Below are 22836 nucleotides of genomic sequence, written 5' to 3'. Positions count from 1 at the left end.
TCCTTGAGTGCAGGGCAGGAAGAGGGACAGGAGGAAAAGGAATGGTAAATGCAAAAATAAGCATGTTATTACTTCTGTTTTCGCTTTGACAAATGGCAGTTCTTTCCACAGTACATCATAATAAAAGTGGTGCTACCTTGGCAAACCTTTGAACATCGTGTCGTGCCTTCGTCTCTTCTATTAGTCATGCATGTATGGTTAGACTGCCTACTGCCCACCGTCCACTTTAGCATTATACACTCTGAAGCAAGGACCTTTCTGTGAGTGCTTTCCTAAGAAGGGCAGTGCTGTTCTGCAGCTCCAAAACAGCAAGATGTTTATAATCGGAACAGTAAGCTTAGTCTTAAGTCCTTGGTGTATGTATTGTGCACTGTCTGCATGCAGGCCAGTGCTAATGAAGGCTGCCTTTGAATACCTTAATGTTAAACACTGCATGTTGTGTATCTGTAAAAACCTCTATTTTGTGTATCAGTGTGTCCATGGCTTTATGGGCCATGCTTTCAGGAATTTCTGGTAGCTGTTAGCATCTTGCAAGCTGCAACCACTTTAGGAATAAATTCCGGAGGGATTTGTAGAAGAACTTGCCTGACTCTTAGTGACTGCGTGCAAAATCTATTTCTGCACCGATTAGACTTTTGTCAGAGACAGTTAAGGCATTTAAGTTCCCCTTACTGCTTTGTTCTAGTTTAAATTCAAACCATTAATTTGCTGAATTAACTTCTGCTGCCGAAGACTGTAGCGATGTAGGATAGCATATACGGTTCTACTTCATACTTGGATTAAGGGGCTAGAGCTCTGACAGGCTCTCTTCCCACCTGGTCAACTGGATGTTCGTGCCCGCCATTCTCATACATTTTGCTTGTGTTCTTTCTCAAAGTTAATGAAATCACAGCTGTGGCACAGCACGTGATTGCACGCTGAACAATTGTATGTTGATTTTAAGGTATGTTGTTGCAATCTGAAAGTAGGGTAGAGCTGTCTGTTATATCACCAGTATGCTTTCTGTCATCATATGCCTGTGGTATGGTTTGTTGAGGACATCATCAGTAGCACAGATGGAGTAGTCCAACACAAACTTTGTTTAGTTAATGCATAAAGATCTGTCAAGCAGAAGAAAGAATATGGAAAATTCAAAGATACAGCCATATTATGTTTTGATTGCAGCAATATTCAGAAACTTTTATCTATGTTTCTATTTCTTGGAGGCAATTAGGCCATGGCTGGAGACATTACTATCCCTAAAAGACAAACTGCGTTATGAATTTTAAGGTTTTTTTTCTGACATTTTTGGGAAATGGTCAGATAAAGAAATTATGAATTTTACTGCTGTGTGCTTTTATATGTATTAGGTTGTAATAATCCTGAAACCTAAGGAAATATTGCAAGTTAATATGGAGAGGACAAGTGGAAACGCAATGCTTTCCAAAGGAATGGGTGGAATATCATCTCTCAGCAGATGAGATTTTCATTGCTATGTGACCAACAGCTTTTCCTTTTGTTGGATTTGTTATTTACAAAGGCAGTTGGAAAGTCCTTAAAGGATCTTGGGCCATTTTAAGTGTGTCTCCTTGTCTAATAGTGGTGCAGATTTAGGGAAGTGTTTATTGGAGGACTGAATTGGGGGTTGAGATAATTGCTAACAGAGCTGTCTCATTTCCCCTTCAGGCTTTTCTCTTTACTGTTGCTGCTTGGAACTGAATTCTGTGTCATCTCAAACAATGTATTAATGCTACTTAAGGTATAAATCTGTAACTTTGTTACACCATTTGCAAAGAAATGTACGTCACTTTTAAGTCAGCAACACCTAATTAAAAATGGCCAATATAGCTGAAGACTTAATTTCATGTTTTAATTTTTTCCAATTCTTGGAAGTCCCCTGAATAGGGTAGAAAAAAGGGTGCACAAAGAATGTCGCAGCTTCTACCCTCAGGCAAAGATGAATTCACTCTCTTGTGTGTAATATCCCAAGAGCATCATCAGCCATAACCCAGAAATCTCTGCATGCTACACTCCAGTTTTTGAGAGTGGTAATTGGGGCAGTTCATGCCAAAGCTGTTTCTACTCTAAACTTTTTCTTTCATCCCATGTCTAAACCAAACTGTGGAAAATTCACTTGTGGGGTCCCCCAACCCATCTGCGATGCCAGACCGATCTTGGCCTTTTAGCTGTTGCCGCCCTCCTTAGGAATTTGCATCTAGCTCTGTTCTTGAATTAGTAGACACTGTCACTTTCACAGCTGCCCTACGGTCAGACCACCACATCTGTGATTCTCCTGCAGGGGTTAGGCCTCTGCAGAAGCAGGTATTCTGGTTTCTTCTCTGCCTGCTAGAATGATATGTAGGTGGCTATCTTGTAGGTAGTCTACGCTGCCTATGCACAGGGTGAGTTTATATAAGATGTGGCAGAGGGGTTGGTTTGAAGTCGATTTTTTTTTTTTTTTTTTTGAGGCAATGTATGGTAGTTTCAAGAGCAGAAACACTCAGTTTCTCCTAGCATCACCGGGAGAACTAATTTTCAGTATATACATCAAGTCCTGATGTACTAAAATGTACTGGTGATAGCTCTAAAATAATTCAGTAATGGCATCTATGAGGAGAAACGTACTCTGGTCGTGATTCATCTAATCTTTAAAGTTCTTAGATGAAAAGAAATAAAAAGGGAAAACCTTTCAGAAAGTCATGCATTACGTGGATTGAGGAAACCAGCTGGTTAGGAAGACAAAGGAAAAAATATGAAAGAATAGAATCTGTAGCTCAGTCATTCAAGGTAAAACAGAGTCATAGGTGACACGCTTGTCAATGGAGCAGTTCACCTTTGCGATATAATGAAAAGTTGAAATTTCACACCAAGTTTAGAAAATAATTAAGTTTAGCTTAATTTGTGGACTTAGCTTGTGTTATGCAGAGACTTTCCTATCCATCCCCAATACAAAAAGTACACAATGCCAAATGAACAGTTTTGGTAGGTCTGTCGTGATGTGGTCAGTGATGTGTGTTTGTGTTTTGCTTTAAATAAAACAGGATTTCCAGTGAATTCCTAAAATGGTCCCAAAAATCTGAAAACCAAAATCCAAGTTAGTCATCTCAACTTCACTAGAGACCGGCAATTTTCGCACAGACATAAAATATAAGTCTTGTCTACATTGTAAAACACAAGCATTACTTTGAGAGATGCTTGCGTAGTTTTTTTATGGTGATGCTTTTATACTGGAGAACAACTTGTCTTTCTGAATGTTTGTGACTAGTTTTTTTGAAATGTCCTTTTAAGAACAATCATATCCAAACACAAAGGGAAGCAATCGTTTGTTTATTCTGCTTTGTTTGTATTCTTGTATGTGTAGATCAGACCTCTTCAGTTTTTTGCTGTTGGAGAGATTTCATATAGTATGTTCATCTGGTACCTAAGACTAAAATATCTGTTCACTGTCTTTTGCTTTTCTTCCTAATGGCACACTTCTATTATACATTTTAGTAAAATAATCTGACAATTTCTGACCTGCTTATATTAATAATATCTTGTCTGAGAAAATCCTTTCTTGTGAAAGGAAAGTTCTCACTACAAATGATGTAGCATCCGTGCAGTGTATATAAGGTGATTTCATGCTAATAAAGGCAAAAAAGAGGAAGAAAGAATCATCGTTTTGTAAAGACTGAGGATTCTGTTACATGAATGAAGTCCTCAACATACCTTAAGAAGTGTACCTACCAATAAGGACACTGTACTTGCAATAAAAATTACGGAATATCAAAACTGAGGGCCTCTTATATAAGCCTTTCTCAAAGGATTTAAGTAATTTTTTGAGTGTCCTTTGTGTTAGTTCATTTCTGACATGGCTTTCAGTAATACAGTTCATGTCTTTTCAGCGCAGCAACTGGAGTACGAATGTGAAGGTGTATCACGCTTTGTGCAAAGGCAGATCAGTTCTCTGGTTTTAGGAAGGGTTTTATTTTATTAGTCTATTAGCATATAAAGGTTATTTTCAATAAAAAGTAACAAATAGGATTGTTTTGGTCTCTGGATCTCCTGCTTCTTTTCCGTTGTACTAAAAAAACCAAAAAAAAAAACCCCCAAAACAACAAAAAAAACAAGCCAACCAACCAACACCACCCCACCCCCACCCCCCCCAAAAAAAACAACACCAAACCACCAACTCTTTAAAATTAGGTTAGAAATTGAATCTGACAAATCTTCAGGCATGTGATAGTGTTTAATGCCAGTAAAGATTTCTTTCAATTAGAAATTCCAGTTCTTAGTAACTGCAGAAATGCTCTTTGCGTTTGTAAAAGAAGAAAATGTTTCTTTTCTTTAAAGTTGTTCTTGTCAATATGTAAATAATTTGTACGTGACTGTAAAGCTTGGGAATGGGTGGGGAGAGGCAGCTTGATTCTCTTCGCAATGCACAGCACTTTGAAAGTGCTTTTTGGTGGAGGTGGGGGGGTGGTGTGGCTTAGAACAGTCACTCTTCTTGATACCAGAATTGACATACATTTGCTAACAAATATTTAGCATATTCTGGGTGTTTTAGCTTTGTTTTTCTAATGCCTGTTACCATAGACCTACATTTATGGTACAGTCTAAGTTGATTTCCTTATTTTATACAACATTTGTCCAATTTAACAAGGATTTGCTTCACCTAGTCATGAGTGAACAGTACCAGATAGCGTCAGATAGCTAGATATTGGATTTGAGAATTTATTCCATGAAGTAAAATGTCTTAGGTTCCTTGATTGTCCTAGAGATGTAGATTTTAATTCCAAAACTGTTTACTCATTTTGTTCTATGCACACAGTACAGAGCTGTGATTGTAGTTCATGAGTAGGTAGAATTTAAGTTTAGTTTGGTAGTACTGTACTAAATATAATGGCTGACGTACAGGTTTCATTGATTTGATATAATTTGCTAATATTTTTTAAAAATGTTGAGGTTGACAGTAGTGCTTTATCAAGATGTGGCTCAGGTCATGTAAAATAAAAGATATTGAATGGAAGGATTGGGGCAGTTGTCATGTAATGTAGCTACTATGGAAAAAAATCTGTTTAGTGCAGATAATATAGTGTTGTGTCAGAGTTCTTGTTACGTTCTTTAGACCTTTTCTGTGCTGCTATTCAAAACAGAGGGAAAGATCTTTACCTGTGGAGAATGTCCTGTTTCCATACTTAAATTGATAATGAGAAATACATAGTGTTAATAGTAAGTTACCCTGGTGCACATGCTGCAGATATGGAACAAAATGAAGACCTATATTCCTTCCTGTAGTACTAGGATTTATTTAAACATTTCATTCGTGTAAGCAGGGGTTTGCCTGCTTTGTATTCCATAAATAGATGAGCATGATTTGGAAGTTGTGGAAAAGAACTGATCTGTTGTGATGTGTTTTGCATGGTTTCTTACTACATAGCATTCAAAAACTCAGGATATGGAGCAGGTACGATACACGTAAGGGCTGTGGTTTGAGGGAGGTTGAAGAGAAAGGTTTTGATGGAAGGTGTGGGAGAAATGGATATGTAGGTCAGCAAGCACAGAGCTGAGTGGGAGGGGACAAAGAGTTTGCCTTATTAAACCAACCTTATGATTAGTATGATTTTAATGTAATCAGCTTGCTTACTTTGAGACTTTTTTCTTCTGTGGCTCTTTGCTCTAAGACGACTACTGGTTGGAGTTTAGTTGGTAAAGTAAGGAACATGCTGACTTCTCTCCAGTGATCCTCAGCTAGGGAAGAGTTGGAAGCTGCTGCCTAAAATTGCTATCCATGTTAACAAGTCCATGTGAACAGTAACTATACTTTGCATGGTATGCTTAAGCAGTTTTGAGTAATCGATAATGCTGTCCTTGTGCTCAAAATTGGAGGTGCTTTTAAAATTGCTTCTTCCATAGTCCATTTATCTATCTGATATTCAGATAGGTTTGGAAAAGCTGGTGGATGTTGTTTCAGTGTGTTCCTACAGTTAACTGCAAAAATGGTTCTGTAATGTAGTGAAACAATGTTTTTCCTTTTGTTTCTTAACTCTGCACTCAAATAGCATATAAAACAAAGGCCATAAAATATGTACCTTAGGTAGACATTTTATAAGTTCATTGTATTACATGTATTTTTATAGGAGTTAAATGGAAATAAACGAATGTGTAATCATGGGTGCAGTGATATTTTCCCAGTTTCCACTGTTCCCAGAACTGCGTTGAGTAAATATAACAAATCAGACATAGAGGGGAGGAGTAGCACATGCTGGTACTGTAATTTAAACACATAGTCTGTGAAACATTACTGTGCAGTGTTTTTACATCTGTATTATCTTTATCTGCTTTCATTGCTTTGTAAAATTGACCAGCAGAAAGATGAAAAAAGTCGCCATTATGAAGGTTTATGTATAGTACAGCATATATAGGGCAGTCTTTACTGTGTTGTGCCCTGTTTTATAAATAAATAGGCTAAAGGGGAAATAAAGAAGTCTTGCTGCATGTGGCATGTTTCTCAGCGGAGCTGAATATTGGAAAACATATGCAACCAAAGATGCAGTGTGCTTCATAGTACCTCTATTAAATGAGCTGTATTGTGGAAACGAACATGGCACTGACACCATTTTAATTAACACTGTAGTAATAGGGGGTTTCCTGTACACAAGGGAAAACTGGCAGTAGTTGCCACATGCAGACAAAGTAGAGCTTTGTTTAGTCTTATATTTTTGTACAAGTAACATTCCTGCCTGTTTTTTGACCCTGTTACAGTGTGTCCGTAACTCTTTGACCTGGAATTGTTTGTGTGCATGTTTAGAGAGGGTAAAATGTACATATCTTAAACCAAAACTTTTTTAAAAGCCACTCAGTGATACCTTCTACCTTATAACAGAAAGTCCCTTCGGTGATTAGAATGTAATAAATAATTCTATGTAAGTAATTATTTTGGTGACTACTGCCCCATTTTATGATGTTCTGAATGTGTATCTTCATTCTCACGTGTTTGAAATGATGAAGTAGTTAAAAAATCTGGTATTTTTTTTGGAAAAATACCAACTTTTTGAGCATCAAAGAACATGTTAAAAAAAAAAACATTTACTAATTCAGTGGAGCACATTTTTATTAATTGGAGTCAAGGGTTTTGTTAGTAAGTTTCTAGGCAGAGCAATTAGTTGGTTAGGGCAGGGAGAAAATAATACTGTTTTGTTCATCCAGTTTGACCTATGATGAGGCCTTAATTTGTGACCAGAGCTCTTGGATGTTGTGGTCATGCAAATAAATAAACAAAGTTAGGGATTCATCTCTTCTAATGCCAGTGTATTTGACCTAGTTAAGTTAGGTTCCCTTCTTGAAGGAGAATATAGGCCTGATTCCCCTTCGATATGTTCCTTAAATTGATCAAATTAATTACACCTTAAGAGTGCTTATTTAGGTTCCTTTCTTGTTGGTGGAGAGCCAGGTGACAAGGTCAGATGTCAATGTCCACAAAGATGCTAGTGTTGAGGTGACCAAATCTGAATTATTTATCCCTTTAGACTGTCTAAAAGAATACAGTACCAGCCCCTAAACTTGAATATGCCTTAAAATAAGAGAAACTTGAATTGTGAATTGGGAACAGTTGCTGCACAGTTATTTAATTACAACAAAAAGATGGAAAATTTACAGCCTGATTGATAGTTCAGTACAAATACTCATTGATCCACCAAGATACATACAAAACACAATGCGAGACACGGGTACAAAGCAGAGATACGAGTTGGAGTACCTAGTTTTGAACTCAGATCACCAATAGAATTTATATTGCAGCTTTAAATGTTGTGGTTTTGCTGAAGTAAGTGAAAATGAGCATTCCATGTAATCCAGAAAAAAAGTAACTTTAAGGATTATTAATGTAAGGAAAGAGTTGTACCAAGTTAATGATGTGTTGGTTTCTAATTGATAACAATACTATTTGAATATGAGTTTTAATTGATACCGGTTCTAAATGAATCGATAACGAGCTTTGTTGTCAATTCTCAGTGTGTTTTAGTAGTTCTATTTTTGTCCACATGTACTTCTTGGAGCGATGTTGCTTAATGGCATCAAGATAATGTTGATGCTTGTTATGAATAGCCTGCATTTGTTATTCATTAGCAAAACATGCTAATCACATACTCAGAAGGTGAAGTAATCATTCATTACACTTTTGTATTTTCATTGAATTGAATACTTTTGTGAATGACAGTGCTGAATGTACTTTCCAGTTTTTTCAAAACAAATAAATCTAAGCTCCCCAAGTTTTGTAATTAGGTTCTGCAGAGGGCTGGTTGAGTTACTTGACAGTCCAGCTGTCCTCATCTTTTCACATGAAGTTGAAAGGCAGCTGCACATCACTTTCATATTACTGCTCTAGTGTGACTGGTTACTTAAATTACCATGGAGAGATTGTTCGATTGTCAGTGGTGAGGGGAGTAGTCCATCACATAATCTGAGGATGTGGTCTATGCTCAGAAAGTTTGGGAACGCTAATGATTACTCAGTAATCAGTGAGTAGCCAGTTCATTACAACTCCCTAGGCACTGAATATCAACTCATCATGCCAAGTTACTACACTGTGCTTGAGATTCCAGACATAACTGGCTTGGTTTGAAAGACTCTGAAGCCACATTTAAAAATGACAAGTAACTGATCAACGAGAAAAGGAAGAGAATGTTTTGTTCAAGGGTACAACATCTAGTTATGGTACAACAGTCTAGATTACAATATTCATGTTGAGCCTTATCTCACCATTGCTCTAGCTCTGATTGCTACAGCTGTTCTTGGGAAACTGTGGTGGCCAGAGTAAAGGTTTGAGTATCTGACATACCATGATGCTTGGAAAGAATCCAAACAGTTCTTGCTTGGTTTTGAATGTGACTGTTGTTGGCAGGCTTAACCTTTTGTTGTTAAACTTTCTGTGCTAGCAGGTCATTGTTGTGAATGCATGACTGGCCTAACTCTCGCTTTGTTTTGTCTTAGTCACATCGATCAAACAACAACATGGCAAGATCCTAGGAAGGCCATGCTTTCCCAGATGAATGTTACAGCTCCCACCAGTCCTTCCGTGCAGCAGAACATCATGAATTCGGCATCAGGTAAGCAAAATTTGTATTTATGAAAAAGATCGTACAAATGAAGATACCACTAGCTATTTTAATTGGGGGGAGGGAGTCCAAATCTCACAATTGTCCTTTAAACTTTAACTTCAAATTTTTTGATGCTTGATGCATCAAGCAAGAGGCTGATAAGAGAAAGGTAAGAGAATTTGTATAATATTTGTGATGTCAACAGAGAATGTCCTGTAGTTCTTTGGTTTGTGTTTTTATTTTTTCAAATGGATGATTCAAACATTTAAAGAAGCAGATTTTTCGTCTAACTTCTTCTGACTGAAAATGCTGTTAAATTGATGAAGACCAGAATTTCCATTAAATTAGTGTCAATTTCCATTAAAGTTATTGTGCTTCTGCAGTGTTCTTCTGCCTACCCTTGCTCACTTACTAGACTTGGTAAACTCCTATTCATTTACATTTCCTACATTTGTTATGAACATCTCATTTTTTCTGTCTTCCCTAAATGAATAAAGCAAACACTTGGAAAACCTTGTTTAGAAGCAGAGATGTTTTGGTTTTCCTCTTATTTTTCTATCATTTCCAAAATCCTGTATGATGATGATGATTATTCCTCTAGCTGAGGAAGTCTGATACCTTTTCCTGGAATAGAGAACTGTTTTTCAGCTAGTTTGAGGGGGAGCATCACTAGACAGCAGTAAAGTCTGCTTGTTCTTGCTATAGAATCTGCTGTATGTTTTCAGAGCTCTCTTGTCCTGATGGGGCAAAGAGCAAGCAGATAAATTTGGTGCCATGCTAGTTTGACTGCTGCACTCTTCCCTATGCTTCGTCACCTTCTGTTTGTCACTGAAGTTCATGTTTTGCTTCTTTTCTCACCGTCTGATTGTATTTTGTGTATGTCTGCTGTTCCCGTATTTCACAGAAGTTATTCTCTGGTGCTGCTTTTTGTTGTCCATTTAGACAGCTTTGTTTCATGCTGCAACTCATATGCTGCAGACAATACCAAAAGATTAATAGGCATGACCAAACTGTGCTGTTCGTGACTGAGTATTGGAGGGGAAGCTAATCAAACTTTTTGCTGGCTAAGCCAGGAGGTTGGATTATCCTGAAACAAATGAGAGTCCTGTTCAAGTTCAGGAAGTCATGATTCAGAGCAATTAAGGTCTCAGGCCCTGATGTGAAAATATAGTATCTGTGATTATTTTTTCTGTAAATATATTCCAGGACACTTGCAGCAATAGAGGTGACATCTTTTTGCAGGGACACTTCTGAAGAACAGGGAATAGGAGAAAGGAAACAATTCCCTTGGTCTGTCTTGCCTGTTGGAGTATCTGATTTGTGCTAAAACTAGATGCTTGCTCTTTGAATATTGGCATAAATTCTGTGTTTTAAGGTAACTCCTCAAACCTTCTGTTATACCAAGAATTAACAGGAGAGAATACTGCTAGTGAAGTAGGATTCATGTTATGTACTTAGAAAGAAATGAAGGGTCCTTAGCAAAAAAATAAATTGGTTAGTTGTAAGGGGTAAAAATCTAAAAGAGAATCTAGCAGTCAGTACATGAGGATTATTTTAAAAAGAAACGTAAGAATTTACATGTAATTTACTGATGTAAGTGTGTGAGCAAGTGATCCTACATAGATCTTGTTGCTCATGCAATAAAGAAGAGTTGAGACGTTTAAGTGGGTTGTCTTGTGACTTGAGAAAGCACTAATTAGAATACAAGTTAATTGAACGTTTATTTTTAATTTCGCAGATGATACTGTATTAAATATGAACTGAAAATCTTGTAAAGTTTTTTCCCCAGTGCTCTGAATTTGATAACGTGCATGAAGAAATAAGAACTTCTGTGTATATTAAGTTATGTGTTTATGTGGCATTGCTTTTTTTAAGCTTAAATCAGTTGAGGTAGTATGACCTGGAACTGGCTCTTTGGATGCACCTGCTTACTTTCAACTTACTTGCATTTAACAAAAGTCTGTTTTGAATTAAATAATACCGAACCTGCATTTATTGTATATAATTCTGTTTCTGATACCTGATTTGGCAAATCTTTATCTACTAACTTTAAATTATGACTGTATATTTATTTTTACTGAAGTTTCTTATATCTGGTTCTGTTAGTTTTTATTGCTGAGTTCATGGTAACTTATGCTTCCTTGGTGGCCTCATAAAGAATGAGAGAAATGGAAAAATCAAGTAACTATGTACCACTTCAGCCCAGTGGAACTTAAATCTGAGTGCTAACGTCATAAATATAAGACTACTTAATGTTCTAATTTGGATATTCATCCTCAAGAACTGGGAAATAAAGTTGAGACCTTTAAGACAGAGGTTTCCTGTTATGAAATATTGCTGGCAATGAAACATGCCCTTGTGCTTTGAGAGCCTTTCATGAAAGATATTGGGAAAAACCAAGCGCAAGTATTGTGACAGCTGGAGGTCACTGACTTGCAAAAAAATGTTGGAAATGCCACAAGGGAAAATGTTTTCCTTTCTGTATGGTTCATCCTTGTATAGCGCTCAGTAACTGTAGCCCTTAATCAGAAGTTACTGTCCAAGTTTTAGAATATTTAATTACAGACTGTCCTAGGAGCTTGTAAGTAAAGTTGCTGTGGTAAAACGTAAGAGAGAAGATTTTTAGGAGCTGTCTTAAAAGCTATTGGAAGCTTCCATTAGCTAGAATTAAGAACAGGAAAACAAACTGAAGAGGGAGAGAGGACAGAAAGCTGCTGTCTGTGTATTGAAGACAAACCTGTTGCCTTCTCTGGATAAACAGGATAAGTGGAGTTCAGGGCAAATGGGAAGAAAGCAAAACTAGAAGGTGTGGTAGGGTGAAGGCAAGTCAAAAGTGTGTTTAAAATCAAAACTGGCGTAGGGAAGATGTAGTTTAGCATGAGGTTGAGATTTTTAGGTTGTTTTTCTTAAGAAATCCCACCTCTTGAGGCAGATAAGACTGGATGAGAATCCAGGTATCTTGCTGCAAATTATGTTTCTTTAAGGAAACTGATAGGCATCTGAACCAGCTTCATCTGTTCTTGGCATGATTTTGTGAATGAACTATTTAATGAGTGTTAGTAAGCATACATCCTTTGCAGGAGGGCATCAGTATGTGAAAAGTGAGGATTCCTCCCCCCCTCCCCCCGGCTTATTTTGGTGCTTGGATATTTTTTTTTGTCTCAGTTTTGCTGAACTTAGCTTGCTACATGTAATCAGCTAAAATGGTTTGGGCCGTACGTACGCAGAGAAACAGTGCTCTTCTAGATGGCATTTGTTGGTTAATCTTCTGTGAAACAGGATCGCATCTTCACATCAGTAATGGAAAGAAAACAAGCCTATTACTTCTACATATGCAATGTGTATATAAAAATTAGTCTTGACTGTTGTGATTTTTGTGTGTGTTTCTAACCATATTTTTCCCTAAAGATATTACAGGAAAAATTGTTCTGTCTTGATTTGAAAAAAAGAAAAAAAAAAAAAAAAAAAAAAAAGAGGAATAATGGTACATTGTTCTTCTGAGGAACCTGTCCTATACATTTCTTACTGAGGTAAATTTATAAATTTGAAAGTAAACAATGCCTGTTTCTTATACAATTACAGGTGATATAACAGAGATGGGGTAGTAATTGTATTTATACACTTCCATTCTTCAGATACTTTTACTTCCTGAATCATGCTTGATAGCACTGCTTACTTTAGCCTCTTCTGCTTGCGCATAGACATTAGATAATCAGCTTTGGAGCAGATTACCTGTCTTTGTCCTCTCTTGTCTTCCCTCTTACATTGCAGTTTTGAATTGAGCTTCCCGGTGAAAGTTTGTAGACCTAGTGTAATTCCGTTGCCTCTTAGGGGAAGGCTGTAGTGCCCTGTTAAAGGTTGGTAGGAAAACGGGTACTCTAATTCATAACTCTTGAGGTTTTTTTCCCCCTTGGGGAGCGGGAGGGTAAGGAAGAATATGCCAATAACTAAAACAAGTTCTAGCTCTTCTCTTAGATTCTTGCCCACTTCAGTTGCAGATTTCTATGTAACCAGTCACCGTACAAATTCTGCTTTGTGTACAGTCAACACCACATATGATCTGTTGCGAAACTCGAGTTTCTACGTATCTGCATGACAGTAATATTAATTTTTTTCATCATCTGAAAAAAATGCCCCTTTTCTAATAGTGTTTTTTGGTAAGTTTTACTGATTTGACAGAATAAAGGTGGCCTTTAGGTAAATTTTGTAGATTTTGATATAATTTTAAAAAGTGTTGGAATCACAGTGACAGTGATTGAAGGGAAAAATTTCAGCTTTCACAGAGGAAAAATAGGAAGGTTCTTAGAGATTAGTGTTTGTATTAGGTGAAGGTGATTCCTGCTGTTGAACAGAGGTGTTCCCGTTCCTAGGTTGTCCATGCATATTCTTTTAATATCTAGATACAGATGACCTCTAGTATGCATTAACCTGGTGATAAAATACAGCTTTATTCACATTTATTTTACAATTATATATCAGAAACTGTAGGGGCTTGCAAGGTTTACTTTGTATCCCAGCATAGCTTGAATGTATACTACATTTTTGCTTTTGTTACTCTTCCTGTTGCTTTCTGTCTGCCAGCAGTGAGCTCTGCTTTGCGTTCAAAACTCTGCATTTCATGGCAAAAGTGGTATATCAAGAAAATAAAAACTCACAAAGAATGGAGACATGCACCAGACATGCACACAGACTTTTAAAATTACATGTATTTATGTTAAGTTATGGCATTATATAAATATTTAGTTACAGAGGTATGCCTTATCAGTAGTTCTGTAAGGATGGCTTACATTTGGAAATTGGAATCTAATTTTTGGATAAACCTGTCTTTAGAAGTACCACAGTAAATGGTGAGTTCCCTAGAAGGGTTGTCTCTCCCTGTGCAAATAATTTCATAGAATTGTAAGCTTATGGTTGTGATTGTATTCAATTGACCTAGGAGGCATCGAACAGAACTAGTAGGAGACCATGCCACAGGGATATTGTTAGCGCTAAATGTTTACAAAGGTTCAAGGAGAGACTAGAAAAGTACTCAAAAGAGAGATATCCTTTGGCACCTACTAAGAGACAGAATCTGGCTCAAGAAATCACCTGAGGTAGTTGGAGGCCAGGTGGCTATTGGTAGCCACTATACTTTTTGGGTCTATATGTGTATTCAGTGCTTTATTTAGAAGTTTATAGAGTCTGACAGTGACTAAACAGGCTGCTTTCAGCAATAAGATCTGTCCATCACCCTAGGCTAGGTGCCTGAGCTTAAATGGACTTTTGGTTAGACCCAGCATGGCTGGCTTTGTACAACACAGGCTACAGTAACCTTGGAAATTTTAGTGAGAAGGTCTGAAGAGCAGCAATATAGAGCTTAGGTAACTTGCCACTTAAAAACATAAGCTAATGCTGGGAATCCTGTTCCTGTTGAGCCTTTTGGGGGAAAAGGGACATGTAATTGCACAGGAATTTTCCTAGATGCTGTGAGTAAATGTGTCTGCTATTCTTTACCATGGTTTTCCATTTTTCCTGTTACTTGCCTCTAATACAGAGTTTGTCAAAGAGCCAGTTACAAAATCAGACTTGACAGTTTTCTGGTTTCACAACTGCTCACAAAAGCAAATAGGAATTACAGAAAGCAGTACTAATCAATTTTTGAGCTACCATTTCAACATGTAGGGATGACAGCAGAAACACGAGAGCAGTTTACTGGCCAAGGAAGAAAGCAACATCATGATTAATGCCAAAAGTTTCTAGAGAGAAAAGTTCTGTTTCTGCAGCCGTAGATGGCACTTAGCAAGGAAGACTTGCTACTGTGACAGCCAGGTGAGCAGACAGACCTTCCCTGTCCTGTCCACAGCTGTGCATTTTATTTAGAAAGAGAACCTTGCCCAGGTTTGTCTCTAGTAAGCTAGTACTCAGATCACTGCATCTCATAAGCAGTATTCTTCCACCAGGTAGGTGGACTGATGAGCTCCTGGCATCCTGCTTCAAAGGCATTTTGTTCTTATTTACTACAAAGGAACATGCTGGACCAGTATACACTTTACTCAATGTTCAGCAGGACTGACACCCCAAGGCTAGTTTTGTTTTTCCTAGAGCCAGCTGTTTTTTTTGGCTTTGCAGTTCAAAACATAATTTCTTGCTGAGTTTCGTCTCCGAGGGATGTGTGGCTTAGAAGGACTCTGAGGGGAATGGTAGCGAGAAGGTCTGCCCACAAGGCTAGGGCGTTGGCTTAGCAGTCAAGGAACATTTTTGGTTCTTCATTGGCTTCTGTGCTTGGATGATGCGAGGCATGTCACTGTGCTCCTGTGCCCCAGTTTTATAAAATAGCATCTCACTGATTAGCTGGCCTTTGGGTATGGTAACAGAGTTCTTTGCACTTGAGCTTTCAATTCTGCATCAGAGTCCTGTTATACTGTGAATACGTTTGGATTTATGAATGTTTTGCAGTATTGTCACTCTTTCTTGCCTGTTGTGTTCGCTAGCCTCTGATAAAAGCTGAGGTACTCGCATTACTTGTATGCAGCATGTGAAGCTTGTGAGCGTTAAGGATGGGAAGGAAATGTCCGATGGTTAGATCATTGTTTTTCCTCACTGGAAAACCTGTAGCTGTAATGGTGGAGTAGTGAGGTTGCTAGAGAAAGGCATAGTTTTCTGAGCCAAAATGAAAGAGTTTAAATTAGAAGTGTAGTTTGCAGGGGATCTTCAGAGACCACAGTAATAAATTCTTGTCCTGGTTATGCCTTGGGATATTACTGGAATGCAATAGAATGATTGTTTTACTCTTCTTGACATTTCTCCAAGAACATCTTTTGAGATTAAGCAAACAAATCTATCGTCCCCCCCCCGCCCCACTTCAGACAATGAATTCTTCCAACAGGAGCATGACTTTAGGACAAAATGACAGGCAAAGAACTAATGTACTTTGCACATGGATATAGTAGGTACTTCAGGCATTTATCAGCTGCACACACATATTTTTGTGTGTATATCTGAACCTCATGTGTGAAATCATGATGTTTGTGCATACTTAATGTATCTTAGATTATACAGAATGGTCTGTTAGTCCAAGTCCAACAGCCAGATGACTTTTGCTAATGTATTACTATGTTACACTGAGGAACAGTGGAAGGAGAGGTTGAAATATGATGGCTTCCAGCAGCAGGTCTTGTTCTAATTTCTTTTACATTCTTAACATTTGTAGTGGATCTTCTGCTATATCATGTTAGGATTGTACTTAAATCTAAAGAAATACAGTCAAGATCTTCCTGTATCTAATGTAGGTATTTTTAAAAGTCCATATCTATGTGAGTGTAAGAATTCAAAAACATACATTTGTAAAGCACCTGCTGGATAAGATGAGGTGAATGTAACTTTAAGAATAGTTTTCAGTCTAAGCAAAATACAGATGAATGTACATGATCATATAAAGATGGGAATGGGTGGTTTATGAGCTGTATAGCGATGAAAGGTGCTTTTCTCGAAAGCTGCTATTTGGAACATAAGGGAAACAAACCTCAAGACTCTATTCAGATCCCCCTTTTACCATTTCCTAAATGTAGGTTTCCTTGCCTGTGCCTTCCTGCTCGTAGAGGTGTAGCACTGCTGTTCGTAGCACTGTGTCTCTGTGTCTGCTCCTGGTGTTTTCTTACCTTTTACTTTTTCATTGCTTGTTTGCCTCCTGTTCTTCGGGTTTGTGTTTTTGCTTGCTTAAGCCTTTAATGCTTTCACAGAAGGTTATGGTATGAGGTAAAGGGAAAACAAGTTTTGTCACTTTTTTGATTGCTTGTGAAAGATAGTGGAATATTTCAGGATCTCGTCAGCGTTACCTTGTTGCTGCTGCTGGGCCTTAATCACTAGATGAACTTTCCCATGAAAGGTAGAATATCTCTATGCTTATTCTTTTTGCTGGTGCTCATGCTGGTTTCATTCTGGCAGGCTTGACTTATTGCTGGTTTTGTACTATAGTGCTATAGCAAAAGGAAGTGTCAAAAGCATATGAAAGGATGCAAACAAGTTGTAAAATTAAACTCCAAATCCTAAATCAAAATGATAGAAGTGCTTTCTCTTCTTTGATTTCCCACCCGCCACTTCCTTGCCCTTATCCCAGGAATGTTAGACATGAGCTTGAAACTATTCTGTTTCATGTACTGTTATATATGTAAAATGTTGGAATTTTTTTTAGATCAATTTCAGCTGGAGCAAACAAGAGCCCGCCATCAACTCCTTCCTTCTATATTGCAGGCCCACTCCCCGATGGATGGGAACAAGCTATGACCCAGGATGGAGAAATTTACTACATAAACCATAAGAACAAGACTACATCTTGGCTAGACCCAAGGCTTGACCCACGCTTTGGTAAAAGTTCATCTCACTTCAGAATTTTTGATTCGCTTCAGTTCACTCAGCTTTAATTTTGCAGGCATATTTTGAAAACTTTTTATAGTACGATTAAAATATATTTTCATTTGAATTATAGAGACCTTATTTAAATCATTTTTTTAAAAAAGGATAAAAAGGATTAACATATATCCTGTAGGAGTGTATGTCACCAGAGTTTCTAATGCTACAGGTTGGAATTTTGCCATATGATCCATACAGTTCCCAAAATCGGTGGCATTCAGAAATTACTTATCTAGAGGCAGTTTCAGCCAAGCTCCCTCTTCCCTTTAAAATTGCAAAACTTTACCACAGAAGACTCTTTTAATTCCCAAACAAGTATTTACTTTCCTTTACTCTGTCCTAAAGAGGGCGTTGTCAAATAATAGTTTATGGTGTTTAAATACACTTGAAACATATACCAGCTTATAATTCCAGCTTGTCACAGTGATGATCATGACAAAACTTTCTGTTTTAAACAATATGGAGAGAAATGATTAGTTTTGTTGTTTCTACTTTAGTAATCTTTTTGCGGGGTAAAGACTATGTAATATTGGAAATAGAAATAGTAAATTAGGGATCACAAGTCTAGATGTAAGAATTTAAGAAAATAGAACTGATACCTCATTTTTTTGTAATGTTTTTGATCTGTATGGAAAGCAGAGCTGCAAACATTTAAATAAAATATTGGCACTGATGAGTATGAATAGTAATAGCATACAATATTAAGAGACTCTAAACTAGTTTCTTAGATTGTCCAAGTGATTGTTCTGACGTATTTAAGGTGGTATTACAACTTTAGTTTTTGTATAAAGCCGTGACCTGCGTGTGTAAGCTTTATTAGCTGTATTAATTCACCCTTGATTTGTTTTCCCAATAACATACTATTTTCAACTCCTTTGGATTTTAGTTATTTTTCCAGAGCCATGGAAAAAACAGTAGGGGTAAAAAAAAGAGATCATTGTGGTTTTCAGGCTTTAGTTTTGGACTCAGTGCAACTAAATGAAAACAGTGTGCAGATCACTGAGTAGGTCAGGCTGAGGGGATACGAAGCCTTTGAAGCTTTACAGGGGTTGACCTAACAACAACTGTGGGCCCCTTTTGGGAGAGGCATTAACTCCATGAATGCCATATAAACACAGAGCTGCAAAACTTAACAGTCCCTGTTCTGTTCTGTTTTTCTGAAATGGCTGTTAGAAATGTCAGCATTTTTGTTTTGTAGGCTTGAGGGCTTACTTCAAGCATCCGTTTGCTCTTACGGGGAACACCAGGTTGTCACACTTTGTTTATAAACTGCTCACCAGTTTGTAGACAGGTTGAACCACTGTGCAATTTGAGCCCAAAGGTGAGGCATATATTGAAGCTTGTCAGCTTTGGCAAATGTCCACGCTGGCTTTAACAGCAGCCAGAGTTGCAGACCTGTTTGCATGTTGCAGGAGGAGTGTGTGGGTAATTTGCAACTTCACAATTACTTAATATGTGAATAAGGCTGAAAAGGAAGCAGTCATTTTGAAAATCAGTATTGCCTTTTGCAGTTAAAAGAGGCAGGTCAATTATATTTACTTAAGTAATCTTGCAGGGTATGTATTTTTCTTTTCTTTGTATTACTTTATAGTTTCCAATGATGAGCTGGAATTAAAAAGGTGTGTGCAAAAGGCTTTAATTGACAGAGATTGTGAGTGAGATGAATCTTGTTTCTCAGAACTATTTTGTACTCCTGTAAATATCATGGTCTAACTGTAAGGGCAAAAACTCCTTGTCTTGTGCATACTGAAACTCCATCAAATGTTAAGGCTGTGCAGTTTAACTGAAAGAAATTAGAAATGTCCAAAAGACTGCATAAGAGTTTCTTGCTGCATAGCTTCCCTTTTTGGGCCCACTGCGTATGTGTATCCCAGACAGGCTTGAGTACATGCCAAGGCTCTTTATTTTGTGGTCGGACTTTTAATCTGTTCCAGACCTTTTCAGTCAAAGAGCTCAAGTGTAACTGAAAGGGGCAGGACAGAAAAAAAAAGCATGTGGGCTCTTCTGATCTAGAGTGACGGCAAATAGAGACAAGCTGCTAGCTGCTGTTGAGCTTGAAGGAGTTTTCCTTGAAATCTTAAGTTGTACACATTGTATTGTGGTTTATGTTTTTATCATTTGAGCCAAGAAAATACAAATTCTTATTCCTGTTGCTTTCTTACTTGTGACCTCCTTAAGTCATTCCAGTAAAGAAGAAAAAAAATCTGTTTGACAGAGCTAACTTACTGAGCCTTGCATTTATTTATCATGTGGAGATCCTCAACAAATATGTGCTGTGACCCTAAATAGCATGTGAATGACTCAGAAGTTTACCTTTCTGTGCTTAATATAGGTTGAAAATCATGTTGGGTTTTTCCCTCTGAGGATCACCATACTCTTTTCTACTGCTGCGTTTTAATATAAGGGCTTAGTTTTCACTATTTCTTGACTACTAACACTTTCAGAAGCAATCCTAGGTGAATTCATCTTTGTAATGTTGAAGCTTTTGATTATTACAGTGATACTAATGTTGACTGAAAATGAAGGAGAAATTAATTTCTTCCTTGATACTTGCCACTTTCACCAATCTGAAGAACCATTGAAAACAATAAAGCCTGTTGAATGGTATGTGCAAACATACTCTTCTGTTCCAGTATTCAGAAACAGAAGGTTTGAAGAGTCTTTGCCCTTACTGCTGCTGAATTCCCAGCTTCCAGGGAGACAGCCCTTATAGCTCTGTATGTTCCTTATCAGATGGAAGCTTCGCATTCATCTTTTTCTCTAGTAGATGTGCATATATCTTTTTTTTTTTTTTTTTTTTTGTAGTGCTGGGAATTTTCCATTAATGTGGCTAGAAAAGAGAGAGGAAGGAGGATCAGTTTGAAGAAATTGTTTTGGGTGGACACGCCTACTGACTGACTTGTCGAGGGGAATTTGGGTATTGCATTCATGCTTTTAAACAGAAAATAAAAGGATGCAGTTAATATGGATTCTTTCTTGGAGCAGGCTTTTAACAATAATGCATCAGATAAGAGTCCTTGTCAGAATACCTGGCTGTGGAGTAGGCTGGGTCTAAAACCTGAGTGCTCCAAGTTGAAGATAAGAACTGTATTCCAAGACTCAAATATAACATCTTTGAAGTGGGCTTGAGGTCTTCAGCTACACGACTTAAACGGCAGTGAAATCTTGTTGTGGCTCAGATGTCGATCCTCCAAGTCTGCATCTTTGATTTTAGAACAGTTTTATGTTAGGAGAATTCACAAACTTTAAAATCTGGGAAAGAACTAAGTATGAAAGGAGGGTCGTTTCATGCCAAGCATAGGCAATTGTAAAGGATGACATGGGATCAAAGGAATGGGGATGGGAGGGGGGGTCCTTAGGCCTGTGTCAGCAGGATTCTTTGTCTAGTGCAGCATCTGGTACAAACATGCTGTCCTACCTTCTCAGTGCCTTTGCAGGCCCCGTACTAAGGGGCTTTGCGTTACTTTTTTTTTTTTTTAGAAGGTTATTTCTTTAAGAGAATTGGACTGTCGGGTTGAGCTTGTGTTTTGGACTGTTTTGTCTTTTATTAGCTTCTCTTACTGTCCATTGGTCATTCTTTACAGATCCTACTGTTTTTCTTAAGCCTTCCAGATAAGTAAATGTGTTTTCTTGATAGTCAAAGAACGTCTGGGTAGGAAGCAGGTCAGCTATGCATTCTGAGTGGCTGGAGCTGGTGAAGTAGAACAACATCTGCTTTTTCTGTACAACTAAATTTCCTAGAACCAGTTGAAGTTTGGAATTGTTCAACTTTATGGCTACAAGTTTCCAAGAACAGGCTTTTGTATCAAATACTGTTAAAGGGATTTTAACTGTTATTTAAGTTTGCAGATGATAGGACTTCTTTTTGAAATGCAACTTCAAATCATTTGCGTTTTGAGGATAATTAATTTGTTAAATTTGAAGATGGGATGGTGAACTTGAAGTGGGAAAATACCAGAAACTGGCAGTTGATTTCTGCGTCTCTATTGGGTTACTCTAAGTGTTGTGTTCAAACAGTAGTACTGCTTTAGAGTAGTCAGGCAAGTCTGCAGGAATTGGAGTAGAATGAGATACTGTTTCAGTTTTCTTGTTATTTTATTCCAGACCTCAGTTTTATAGGTTTGTTACTAGTGATCATACCGGTGTTACACAGGCCCAGTCTTTTTCCTTCTGTTCTTTCAAACGTTGGAGCTGCTCTATGGGGTATGAAGCAAAAGATGTGACCTCAGATTGAAATCATTTCCACGACTTTATTTTTATCACTCCCACTTAGAGATTATGTTAATGTTGTTTGAAGTTCTGCATGAATTTTGGATGAGGAGGAAGGCAAGACAGTGTTTAATATCATTACGGAAAGTGCCATAGGGGCTCTGTGTACAGTAGCTGCTTGAACTACACAAGTAGGAAAAGGAATAAAAGCGATGATAACAGTAGGAGTATAGAGAATGCACATCAGGATTTTCTGCTTCCTTTTTTTGTAGTCTAAGAACATTATACCTTTGAAACAATGAAAAGGGCTTGTTCAGAAATACTGAAGTAAAATGCACCTGTAGATTTCATTGAAACCTGTATTTATCATTTCCATTGAAAAAAAACAACCAACCAAACAACCAACCACACAACAAACTTGAAATGCACTTAAAAGTTTAAGATTCGGAGCATCTGCTAATTTTTAAGTATTGGAAATTAAAAGGAAGTATTCTATAGTGTTGCTTTCTTATCCCTTACCTGTCTAGCACTTTGTTTAGTATGTGTTTCTTCAAATTAGCTTGTAGGAGCCTTGCCAGAGGCAGATTTGTGGACAAGACAGAACTAGAACCCTAGACTGGAAAGCTTTTTTTGGCCTTTGTCTGGTCAAAAAAAAAGCCCAGACCTTATGTCTGGTCACAGTGGCATTTCAGATTTTTTAAGTTCCCTATCTGCCTTCCATTTTTGCACAAAAGCAGAGCATGAGCCACAGTTGGTTTTGATCTGCAAATTCAGTGGCATATCCTCTTTACGTGGTGTCTAAAACAAAGTGGATTTGACTCATCTGAAAGGTCTGTTGGTATTAGATTTTTCACTTCCCTGTCTCTGTTTTTCCAGAAGAACAACTTCAGGAGATCACTTAGGAAGGGGAAAAGACTTCTGTATTTTGGTATGTGTATCAGAGAATGTGTACAGATGGAGCAGCATCAGTTTTCAGTGAACCAGTGACTTGTGTCAAAGTGAGCTCGTTGTGAAGCTGCAGAGGCAGGTGAAATTTCACTGGTAAGCATCCCCTGGTAATAGGGGATGCTGCCCTTATGGTAGTGACAATAAATGCTTATTCATTCTTCATCATCATATCAGAAAGTGAAATCTTGTTTTGTTCAAAAGCAGGATGCATTTAGACCTCTTTACTGAACAGAGT

At 37.6% G+C, this 22836-nt stretch overlaps 1 protein-coding gene across 8 annotated transcripts in view; it reads left to right on the top strand.

Annotated features, from left to right (window-relative positions):
- The window catches only part of YAP1 (Yes1 associated transcriptional regulator), an 89931-nt gene that overhangs the window by 36636 nt on the left and 30459 nt on the right, over positions 1–22836 (top strand). For 4 of the 8 annotated variants that reach the window (XM_087757648.1, XM_087757649.1, XM_087757650.1 and 1 more), the window contains exons 3-4: positions 8950–9065; positions 17286–17399. In XM_087757648.1, the coding sequence (XP_087613774.1) occupies positions 8950–9065; positions 17286–17399 (230 nt within the window). The remainder of the gene's footprint in view (positions 1–8949; positions 9066–17285; positions 17400–22836) is intronic. The other 4 variants (XM_087757653.1, XM_087757655.1, XM_087757654.1 and 1 more) reach the window with 1 other exon arrangement.

The sequence above is a fragment of the Nipponia nippon genome, unplaced genomic scaffold (genome assembly GCF_047370975.1).
Source record: "Nipponia nippon isolate SJK-2023a ecotype South Korea unplaced genomic scaffold, ASM4737097v1 scaffold_2, whole genome shotgun sequence".
NCBI classification, from domain to species: domain Eukaryota; kingdom Metazoa; phylum Chordata; class Aves; order Pelecaniformes; family Threskiornithidae; genus Nipponia; species Nipponia nippon.
The sequence above is the reverse complement of the archived record's forward strand: the minus strand, read 5'-3'. Positions and strand labels throughout refer to the sequence as shown.